Below are 11,888 nucleotides of genomic sequence, written 5' to 3' on the forward strand. Positions count from 1 at the left end.
CACACCTGAAGTCAACTCCTCGTTGGTCAGATCCAACCATAAGCTAATCACCCTAGATATCCACATCCCACCCCCACCCCCATTAAGGAAACCATGGTAAAAAATTTCTCCAAAGCCAACTTCATGCTTCTTAAGACAGAACTGGCGACCTTCATGACACCCATGCAGATGGACAATACACTTATGACTGATAAATCCTACATAAATGCACTCTATTAGCACTTACACAAGTGCATGGATCGTGCTATCCCAAACAGAACCAAGACTCTATCCTCCAAGAAAGGAAGTCAATATGTTGGTCCCCTGCTATAAACAAACTCTACAACAGAAGGAAGAAACTGTTGCAAAAGAGAGTAAAATCCCATGAGTGGAGGAGCTCCCTGATCAGTCTCAGTAAGAAGCTGAGATCCCTTATAAGATCCTCCAAAGCTAGCTACAAAAACAAAATCGCCACTGATTCTAAGGACAACCACAAAGCATTCTATAGCTATGTCAAGAATCTCATTGGCAACACCCAGATCTGCTCTGATTTACAGCACAACAGCATGGAAATTACAGAACCAACTGATATTGCCAACATTTTGGCAGATAGCTTCAGTGCTAACTTTACCCCCCCCCCTCACCCCCTAAAGGGCTCATATCTATACAGGAAGAATGCAGAGTCCCTGCAATCACAACTATGCAGGTAAAAGCTGCACTCTCTAAAGCCAAAAACACAGCATCCATGGGACCGGACAACATCCCAGGCTGTTTTACATGAACTTTAGAATGAACTGGCTCCCCACCTAAGCACCATGTTCAATCATAGCCTCACATCATGCTTTGTGCCCACTGAATGGCACACAGCAACAGTTATCCCACTTCACAGCCACCACTGATCCCAGGAACAATCGCCCTATTAGCCTGATGAGCCTGGTCTGTAAGGCCATGGAATGTATCATCATGGAACTCATAAACAAAGACATTGGTAACCTCCAAACTCTGGACCCCACCCAGTTCAGGTTTGTGAAAGGCAGATCATGCCTCCTGAACCTGAGTGACTTCTTTGAGGCAGTCACCAAAGCCGTAGACGAGGGTAAGGTGGTTCACACAGCCTATCTTGACCTTGCCAAGTCTTTCGACACCACCCCCATTCTAGAATTGTAGCTAAACTCACTAAACTAGGTATAAATCCCTATGTCACAAGATGTGTTGCCAACTGGCTCACTGACAGAACCCACACTGTAAAAGGTGCAGACTCCAAATCTGACTTCAAACCAGTGATAAGTGGAGTACCACAGGGTTCAGTCTGGGGACCTCTCCTGTTTGGTTATCTACTTCTCTGAAGTACAGGCTAACACAGAAGGCCTTTGGCTAATGAAGTTTGCAGATGACTGCAAACTAGGAGCCATAGTCGAGTCCCCAAATGATGTGGACATCCTACAGAAGGGCCTCACTGAGACAGATGCCTTTTGTCAGAATCATGGCCTCAAGCTCAATGCCAAAATGTGCATTGTCATCCCCTTTGGTAAAAACTCTGTACCCATGAACTACCACATAGGCAGCAGTCTACTTAATGCTGAATATGTGATAAGAGACCTTGGGACCCAGGTGGACAGTAGTCTCTCCTTTGATAATCACATCTCCACAGTAGTCAGGAAATCCTTCTACATGGCACACCTCATCACAAAAGGGTTCTCATCCAGGAAAAAATAGGTCATTGTTCCCCTCTACTTGACACTCATTAGACCCATTATAGAGTACAATGCCCCTTTTGGAGTGTACCTCACAAAACATCTGTAGCAGCGGGAAAGGCCACAGAAGTACCTCACAAAGAGGACTACTGGCCTCAAACAGATGCCCTACACTGGCCATCTCAAAAACCTCTCTGGCAGTTGGTACAACCTTATAGTCTGGGCAGAAGGGGACATAGCTAGTGAGCCTGTGCCAGCCTTACCCAGGAGGGTCTGTGTGTTTGTATATGAATCAAATCTCAAAGTGTGTGTGTGTCAGCTACTTAGGCAGGGGCAAGAAGCACTGGTTGGACAGAGAAAGTGTGGGAGGTTTTGGCTTGACCACTCTGCTGAGATCTGAACCCTATAACTGTGCCATTTGGGAGTCTTATTGGGGATCTGGAGAGAAAGAGAGAAACCAGCCCCAGACTGACTGTGATCTCTGTGTGCTCTTAAGGGAAATTATACTTTACTGTGTGTGTACTTGTTATCCTCCCAATGTGGATGCCCCTCACTGGTGCTAGTGGTGAGAATTGAGGCTCATTGATTACTGGGCCAGTTCACAGGTGTCACACCAGCTATGGATTATTTGGCCAGACTTAACTACCCAGTCCCCTCTGATACTAGCTATGGATTACTTGGCCAGACTTAACTACCCATTCCCCTCTGATACCAGGTATAGATTACTTGGGCAGACTTAACTACTCATTCCCCTACTAGATAGCTAAGCTGCATAAAATACATAAACCAACACAAACACACACACACATATGTGTGTAATTGTTGTAGTGGCTCTTACTTTATTCCTGAATTGTCTAGATCGTGTCTTGTCTTTGTAGAGTTTTGGTCTATAAAACTGCATGTAGTACTCCAGATGGATCATGGCCTTCTAGCTGTTCAATGAGATGGGATAGGGGCTTCTGTTTTTCTACTGACTTCTCAGTGAGCATCATGTCAGCATCCACCACAACCACCACCACCTTTTTAATTGCACTGTTGCATTATTTTTTATGTTTATTACTAGTGATCTGACCACTCAATGTTCCTCAGCTAATGCTACAGCTCACCAGGGATGTTTGAGATTCCTATCTAATATGTACAGTGATTATTAACTGCCTAGCAATATGGTTAATCTAACACTCACTGCTCTTTATATTACAAATAGAAGCCACAGTGTGTGTGTGTGTGTGTGTGTGTGTGTGTGTGTGTGTGTGTGTGTGTGTGTGTGTGTGTGTGTGTGTGTATATATATATATATATATATATATATAGATAGATATATATAGATAGATGGAATGATATATTAAAGAAGACAGAAATTAGCCTAATAGTGTGGCATAAGAGTTACCACTTATGATGCTGTTTTGGGGAAAATTTGGATGCAGCAGTGATTGAACTGTTGATCTGGCAGGAGGATCAATAAAGATTCCAGTAATGAACTCTTGCATTATGCTCAAAACATATTGGCTGTGCACCAGAGCTGCTCAGGCAGAGGATGACTAGCCTATGAACCTTACTTATACATGCAAGTACTAGGGTTATTATTTCACTGTGTTTGTGCCAGCAGAAAAGGTGGCACAAGCTAAAACATTTGCAGCAATAGCTCAAACTAGCCTTTGTTATCTGGTTTGTAATGCTAAGGAGTAAAAGCCTTAATCTGTAGTAGTTTGTAGTATTCTCCTTGTCAGATGCCCCTCTCACCAGCGCAAGCTAAAGGACCCATATGTAAAAAACTGCTGACATAGGCAAGTGAGGTACATAAATCACTGATAGGCTAAGTATCCTACTTTCACTGGGAGAAAATAAAATAGAATGCAGGTAAGAGCTTTACTACCCCATTCTTCTCCTCACAATAGTCTACTTTCCATTTTGGACCAGTTAGAGTCTCCAGTACTCATGCATACACATACCATTTCTGCCTCTGATGAAGTCTTTTTGTCATCTTTTTTCTGTCTCATTCCTGTTGTACAGTGACTCCTGGGAGGAGTATTATAATCTCTTTGAAATGCTAATATTATTTTCTTGTGATATAGGAATACATTTCCCACTATTAGAAGCATTTTGAAATGTTTCCATTAAAATACTTTCCGTTTCTGACCACTAAAAGTGTCTTGTTAAAATGAGAATAAGAAATTGATGTGCACTTCTAAAGCAGCATTAGATTTATTCTTTTTTGAACAAAGCATTTTGATTATACCATCTCTAGAGGTCACAAATTGTACATCATTTGGAATCTTCTTTTCTATAAGATTACAGTTTCTTGTCAAAGCTGTTTATTAACAATATGTGCAGTTACATTATTCCTATCAAGATACAAATGGTAAGCTAATAAATTATCTATTTTTGACTAATTTTAAAGTATTATGGTATCTCTTCTGCTACATAAATTTTAACTATGCTGTCCTCGTTTGTAACTCAGGAGACAAAGACAGGAAGCTATCAAGGACTTAGTTGCAGCCCAGCTTTGATTTGCTCTCATCCATATTTTTATACCTTTAGTCAATTGACCATTTTGTGGCTTTTACTGAGTTGTAATGCAGGCAGTCAGTGACATAGGTGATCAGAGAGCTGATAGTAACTGAGGTATAAGCATATATATGGCGTCCGTTCTTGAATGTGCAGATTAATAGGGAGAGAAGTGTAAAGACACATTTGTACAGTCAAACAGGCCAACATTTAATGCTGCCAGCCTACAAAATCAGATGTAGTTTTTGCAGTGTATAGCAGGTGTTTATGTACAGCTGCTAATGGGTCTTGACAGATTAACAGCATTAGTTTCAGGGGTATATAGATAGGATATTAACAACTGTACAGGACACAGGTGTACACTGAAGGCTACATTGATAAGGCCAGCAACAAAGTTACTCAATGCAAAGATGACAAGGCACCAGATTATTACAAAAGTATGTAGTTCAGTTTAAAAATGGGACCAGGATAAAGGCTTAGCAGTGCAGGAGAAGGGGGGGGGGTCTAACATTAATAGTTAGAAAGAGCATTTAGCCTATAAGGGTCTACCTGATAATATCGAAATCCCACATGATCAAAGACGAGAACATTGAGACGAAAACAGCGAATCTTCACTTCATTGACTCTTCAAAACACCAAGACTTTCACCCAGGGAAAGTAACCAGTCAGCCAGTATATGGGAGTTTGCCCTTTTCTCCACTATAGTGCGATTTCGTAGTTGGTATAATTAGTTGGGGGGTGTAGCACCCCACATTTGTGGGTTTGAATTGATTTCCTGTGGTTTGTTGTGCTTGCTGGTCAACCAGTTACTTTCCCTGGGTAAATTATCAGTGTTATGAAGAGTCAATGAACTGAAGATTTGCTGTTTTCATCTCAATGTTCTCTTCTTCGATCATGTGGGATTATAACTCACATATAGGAGTAGGGGAAAGCTTTAGCTAGTGTACAAAGTATTAAAACATTAAGGCGGTACAGCAGGTTTCATTAAAATAAATCTCTTTTAGCCTACAATTGTGGAGTTCTGTAAATGAATAACAAGTAAGGAAAATGATTTGTAAATGTGACAGACTTGGATTTTTCGGATGTGTTTTACTACTTATGGCAGGGTCATTGAGGAACTTAGTTTCTGGGGTTTCCTTGATAAAAACAGTAGCACAAGTGAGGCACACACTGGCAACAGGCATCAGAAGGTGGAGGTAAATGGAACAATTTGTAGCGAGGACAGTATTACATGCATTCTTCTAATTCGTAATGATTTAGGCATAGTGCTATGATTATGGCCACCATTTAGCCTTGCTCCTCCTAAATTTACTAATATTCTTCACTAAGTCACACATTTTATGAGCACATACCTTATCATATAAATAAACTAAACTCATAAATAGATTCCTTACCAACCACTTTATAGGTAGTATATGAAGCCCTTCTGTTATAAAAAATAAGAAGTACTTCTTTCTGACCTTCTGCTATGATTTTTAAAGGCCTATACCATGATTTTTAATGTTCAGATGTTGAGGGGTATGATTACATATAGAGTGCAGCAGACCTGTATGATTTGAACCTTACTTTTCTAGTTTGTGACATAAATATTGCTGAAAACATTCAGCATAATTGAACCATAGCTAGGTCATCTGGCACTCTGTGCAGTCCCAAACTGCACCCCCCCCCCCAACAAAAGGCCTATTCTATCTTCTGGTTTGGGCCTACTTTACATGATTGAGTTTTCAAAATGTCAAATTTCATGTTGAGACCATACAATCAATGTTTTGAAAAGTTAAACTGTTTGTACTGAGATCATAGTACAGTGGGGATCAGGAAATTTGTCCTTTCTCCACTGTAGTACAACCTCAGAGTTGGTAATTACCAGAGGGTATGGGGGTACCCACAAAAACACTATTTCCAGTGTCACTTTGTTTTTCAACTTTTCAAAATGTCAGTCATATGGTCTCCACCATATATAACGTTTGACATTTTGAAGTCAATCATCTAAACTAGATCCGCTAGTTTACAAACAATGATTGCAAAATGATAACTGATTATCACAAATTCACTAAACTTAAAGAAACTGTGGCAGCATACTTCAAAAATGGTTTTATGATTGGAAACAACAATGAATGCCAAAATGTGAAGGGCCTTATATATGAAGAGAACTAATCCACTGGATCTGTAGTTTTGGCTATTTAGATTCTAGTTAGTACAGTAGAAGAGAAGAATTTAGATATTATTATAATCCCAAAGGAGCTGAATGCCAGAACGTTGTATGAAGGAAGAATTAGGACAACAGGTAAAGTCTTGTCCTGTAAGTCAGATGTATCATGAACAAGGAAGACATGATAGTGCCCTTTTTTAGACCACTTCTGAGGCTTTACTTGGAATAATTTACTCATTTTAAAGTTTGCATAAAAAGGGATGCAAAGTAAACTAAGCAAGTGAAGATAGTATGGCAAAGATGATTTTTGTCTGAATGATTTGCTAGAAAATTGTAGTGTTGTTAGGGTAAGCATGTTTTTGTTAGATGAAAGGACAGAGAGGCAAGGCATAACAGAAAATTTTTAAATGAATCAGCCATAAATTTAAGGATGATTTGAGGCTCAGTTTAAAATTACTAAAAAAGTGAGTGCAGTTTGTAAATTAAGGAAGACCATCTTAAAGGAAAGCACGATGACTGGCTGTTTATGGAGATATTGTGCATAAAAAGAAGGTCTTACTGAGGGAGGTGTATGAGTGAGTAGGGTTAAGGCAATTTAAAGATATATTGGGTAAATACAAAGTGTTTGTACATGTGTCTACTGTTAAATGGTTTAAGACACTGGCATTTATGGACTAGCTAGATATACAGAATGAGTTTTGTGTCAATAGCCATAATTTGTAACTAAACAGTGTGTAGGCAGACAGCTGGACAGACAGATAAGCAGACTATTAGAAGAACTACCAGACTTCAACAATGCCACCACATATCTAGTGTCAATTTGGGATACCTGACTTGGTTCATATCCCCCTACATTTCTGACCCAGCACATTATAGGTAACTTTTTTACCTTTAGGACTTCAGTTGTTTTTAAAAATGCTAAATTGCTACACAGGTTCACACCCAGCCTACACAACAGCATGTGTGAACAGGTATTCTTAACTAAAACAACTTGCATTGACAACAAATGAGGCTGGCAGCACTTATATAGACCTATATCCTAGGCACAGCAGACAAACACTGTTTCACATTGTTTAGTGTAAGAAATTTCAACTGTACTCAAAATGTTTTTTCTTAGATGGTAATGATTAATTTTTCACACATGAACAACAATCTTTCCTAAGTACTGGTACATGCATGCATAAATGTCTTAAGATTTTAATATTTTCAAACTTATGTCATGCATGAAGTGGGTCTGCATATCTCTCAACTTTACAGATTTTCGCAGAATGTCCAGATTTTTACCTCATATTTTTGGTCCGTTTTTCATAAAATTGTGGTTTTCTGGCAAATTAGTGGCAAATCATTAAAGACTGAAGTTAGAAAATAATGACAGACATTTGAGTTTCAGACTTCATATTGTTCAGAAAATTAATGTTAATGCAAAGCCTGCTATTTTATCAACTTTCTAAGTTTGTAAGATCAATATTTAAAAAATGTCCCTATTTTTGAGTCTTTGTCCCCCTTTTATTTATGGCTTTGTCCAGCTTTCTTGCTCTAAAAGGTTGTGAGGTATGATACCAGCTCACCCACACAGTTAACAAATGACCAAATAAAATAAAGTAAAACATAGCAATGCTGATAAACATGGCAGGATATGATCTTTAAATCACATTACTGTGCTTTCTTTTTCTCTTTCCCTCTGCAGAGCACCTGGTGATGAGGAAGCTCAAGCTGAAAATTTGATTGCATCAAATGGTGAGCTTTGATTTGATGTAGTACAAACACCAGATTAATAAAACTGGGATGTGAACTTATTGTTTATGTTAGTGTCCCCAAAACTGCTTTTGGAAGTATATTCTTCTGTTAAGTTCATCTCTCCTGTCTAGGAATTTTGAGTAGGAATTGTAATCCAACAGGGATTTGGGCATGATAGGACCTATAAATTGTAACTGGCAGAATGAATGACAGATAGACTGACAGAGAAACCAGTCAAAATATCTTTTGAATGTTACTGGGGCTCAAAGCCACAGACAGCTTCTTGGTTAAAGGTATGATGGTTTGATGGTTTGAGTTCTTACAGAACTCCCAGGTAAGTCAAAGGAAGCATTTAGACAGTACATTGTTCGTATGGGGAATGGGACAACAGCCTAGAATTTTACTGTTCTGCCTCCCTTGCTTGCATGTAACACTAGCAGGGGAGACATTTTGACTAACAGATATTCATTTTATGGAAGTACAGTTGACTGAAAATTTCTTACAAGTATTGTCCCTATTGTGGATTTTCTTTTGCAACCATTTAGATAACAATTTGGCCATAGGAACGTGGTTTGTGCAGTGCTCTACAATACAAAAAAATGTTATTTTTACATGCATTTGCTAATCAACTGTATGGGTGGGCGTTTGATATTTTTCATCCCCAACCCAGACGGAGGTCAACACATGTTGCTCTTGCTGCAGTGGATTTCAAAGGAAGAAGTCCGTAAAGCAGAACCAATGTTAGAATATTAGTACTTGCAAACATGAAATGAGAAATAGACTGCCTCTATATGTAGATGTATGTATGTGCGCATATATATATATATATATATATATATATATATATATATATATATATATATATATATATATATATATATATATATATTGCTGTTTTGTACACAATGGATCCTAATTACAGGAGGCTTGTGGTACTAACAGTGCTATATTTTATGGTGATAAAAGCCCTTTGAATGGTACTATTTTATGCTTCTCAGTTGATGTAAGGTTGTATTCTGTTACTTGGTTAGATCACTGTGACTCTTCAAAGGTAATGTTATCATGTACTGACTTCTGAGGTACCAGTTTAGTGACGATCAAACTGACCATGTTTTTGTAAAAATCTCTGTCAGTCATTTTGATTTCATTGCAGTCTGAGGCAATGAAGTTTCTAGTGCCTGCTGTTATGATAGTAGAAGTAGGGCAACAGATAAATGTATGAAATAGTCAAGGTTGACAAAAACAATCTCAAGAAGTAAAGAGATTGTCTTTGAACTTCCCCAGACCCCAAGACAACAAAGAGTGAAGAGGTGTGGGGTAAAACAAAAAAAATTTAAATAAGTTCAGGAAACAGAGATGAGTTTTTTTTTAAGAGAACAGTATAAACAACATAGTTGGTGTGCCACATTACAAATGTTTCATTAGATGCAGAGAGACATTTAGAAAATGTCAAAGTTTATGTAATAGTCACCTGACTAGACCAGCCTAATACAGAAATGTATTTCATGAACTTTCAGTAACTTATATATATATATAGATATATATATATATATATATATATATATATATATATATATATATATATATATGTATATATATATCTAGATCTATGTAAATTGGTTGACTACACATTTGTGTGACATACAATTTATCTAAACATTTTGATCTAAAATACAAGTGTTTGACAGCACGTTTGTGTGAAAGTATTTTGTCTAAACACATTTAATCGAGAGATGAGAAGTACGAGCAGTTATAACTAGGAAGTATGCTGTATAGAACACAGTGTCTGCCAAAGGAATGCTTTAAGCAGCTGTAACCTAGAGAGACACCTGTGTCCAGCACATAACACAGATTGGTGTTTGTGCATTGTAAATCACTGCTGGTGCAGTCTCTTACGTGTGCACTGACAGTAATTCCCTGGTTCTGAGAGATTTCTCCCATCTTAGAGCTGGTGCGACTATGGAGTTGGTATATGTAATTTTGGAGGGGCGTGCAGGGGGGCACAGCCCTTGAAAAAAACACTTGATTTTTAACTTTTTTCCCAAATTCACAAACTCAACAATTCTCTCAATGAATGAGCATATTGTTGACATTCTTTTACCACACATTGTGTTTAGACCAAATATTTTCACACAGATGTGCTGTTAGTTGCGGTTTAAATAAGATTGTTTAGGTGAATTATGTCCAGATTTTTGCCTCCTTTTTTAGGGCCTGTTCTTCATAAAATTTGTGAATTTCTGGCGAATCATTGAGGATTGAAGTCACTAAAAATATCATATATTTGACTTTCAGGCTCCATATCCTTCAGAAAATGCATGCTAACACAAAACCTGTTACTCTAGCAACATTCTAAATTTACAGGAGCAATATGTAAAATCTGTCCCTGATTCTGTATTTGCCACCCCCCATTATTTGTCCCCCCATTATTTTTACTTGTGCCCAGATTTATTGCACTTAGAGGTTGTGGGATATGTATGCAGATGTATGTAAAATGTTTGTATCATGTTTTATAACATCAGTAACACACCCTAGTTCCTACATACATTGTTGTCTTTGTTTTTTTCAGCACAAAATGCTCCTAAAGCAGAAAACTGAATGGAACCTTCTGAGCACCTGACTGTAAGCATTTAACCTGTTTCCAGCTATTAATATGATATAATTTTAAGCACTGCATCTTTGTGATGACCTGGCCCTTTGTGAAAGTTTTTCTCTCCAGATTGAATATTTTTGAAGTTTTCTTTCGCTGAGTTGTTTACACATGATAAAGTTGGAATATATGTTTTAGTTGTATGATGCAGCCAGAAGTAAACATATCTCAGAGGACGGCAGATGTTTTTGGTTGGGTAATTCTGAATAACTGAAGACTGAAACAACTCATAACACCGATGTATACTGCCACAGTATTCTCACAGCATCCCTATCAGAACTAGATATGTAGGAATATTTATATGCCTAAAAATGCAACATTTTTGATGTGGTATCTGTTTGCTACCTCAAGAACAGCACATTTTAACATATTTAGTTTACCGAATAAAGAAAACAAACTTCTTAAAAAAGAAGCAGTAACTTTACAGATATATTAAGGGTTTGATTCTCTGTACCACCACCTCCCTGTACTTAATTATGACAAGTCTGAAATTGCAATCCCCCTGCAAAAATGCTTTGCTGGAAGTATAGTTTATATGTATTTAAAGGCAGACCTTACATGGGTGCAAGTAGGCCCAAAGAAACAGCTGCTGCTTGTAATTAATACAGCAGCAACTTTTGGTCAAATAGAAAGCAAGCTTTTAGGCTGAAACACAAATATAAGCCAGTCAGTTTCATCCTGTTCCAGATTCATGACTGTCGAACATTTAACCACACATTACAAGTTTACTGAGTATATCTATCTATCTATATATATATATATATATATATATATATATATATATATATATATATCTCTCTCTCTCTCTCTCTCTATATATATATATATATATATATATATATATATATATATATAAAGAACACACTGAAACCATTGTTATTTGCTCTCAGAAGCATTAATGTGGATATTTGTCTTTGAAAAACTGAGTGCTCCTTTAATTTTTCAGGTGTAGTTGTATGTTTATAGGTTCATAGGTATATACTAAGCTAACGACAACTAGGGCCCTTATAAGCCTAGCAGTGCAACCCAAATGTGACCCACACATTTGATTTCCATAGGTGATGATTTACTGACTGTCTGGACAATCAGAGACATGTGAGCCAGTCCAGGGGTGAATTTCTAGTCACACATCCATTGGTCCAAGTTGCACTTAAAATGGGATAGAGAGGAGCCTTGTT

At 37.8% G+C, this 11,888-nt stretch overlaps 1 protein-coding gene across 2 annotated transcripts in view; it reads left to right on the forward strand.

Annotated features, from left to right (window-relative positions):
- The window catches only part of LOC122809436 (FXYD domain-containing ion transport regulator 6-like), a 624,090-nt gene that overhangs the window by 519,115 nt on the left and 93,087 nt on the right, over nucleotides 1-11,888 (forward strand). For both annotated transcript variants that reach the window (XM_044080947.1, XM_044080949.1), the window contains exons 7-8: nucleotides 8,014-8,063; nucleotides 10,630-10,682. In XM_044080947.1, the coding sequence (XP_043936882.1) occupies nucleotides 8,014-8,063; nucleotides 10,630-10,658 (79 nt within the window). In that variant the 3' untranslated portion in view covers nucleotides 10,659-10,682. The remainder of the gene's footprint in view (nucleotides 1-8,013; nucleotides 8,064-10,629; nucleotides 10,683-11,888) is intronic.

Source organism: Protopterus annectens, chromosome 8.part0, assembly GCF_019279795.1.
Source record: "Protopterus annectens isolate FY-2018-M chromosome 8.part0, PAN1.0, whole genome shotgun sequence".
NCBI classification, from domain to species: Eukaryota; Metazoa; Chordata; order Ceratodontiformes; family Protopteridae; genus Protopterus; species Protopterus annectens.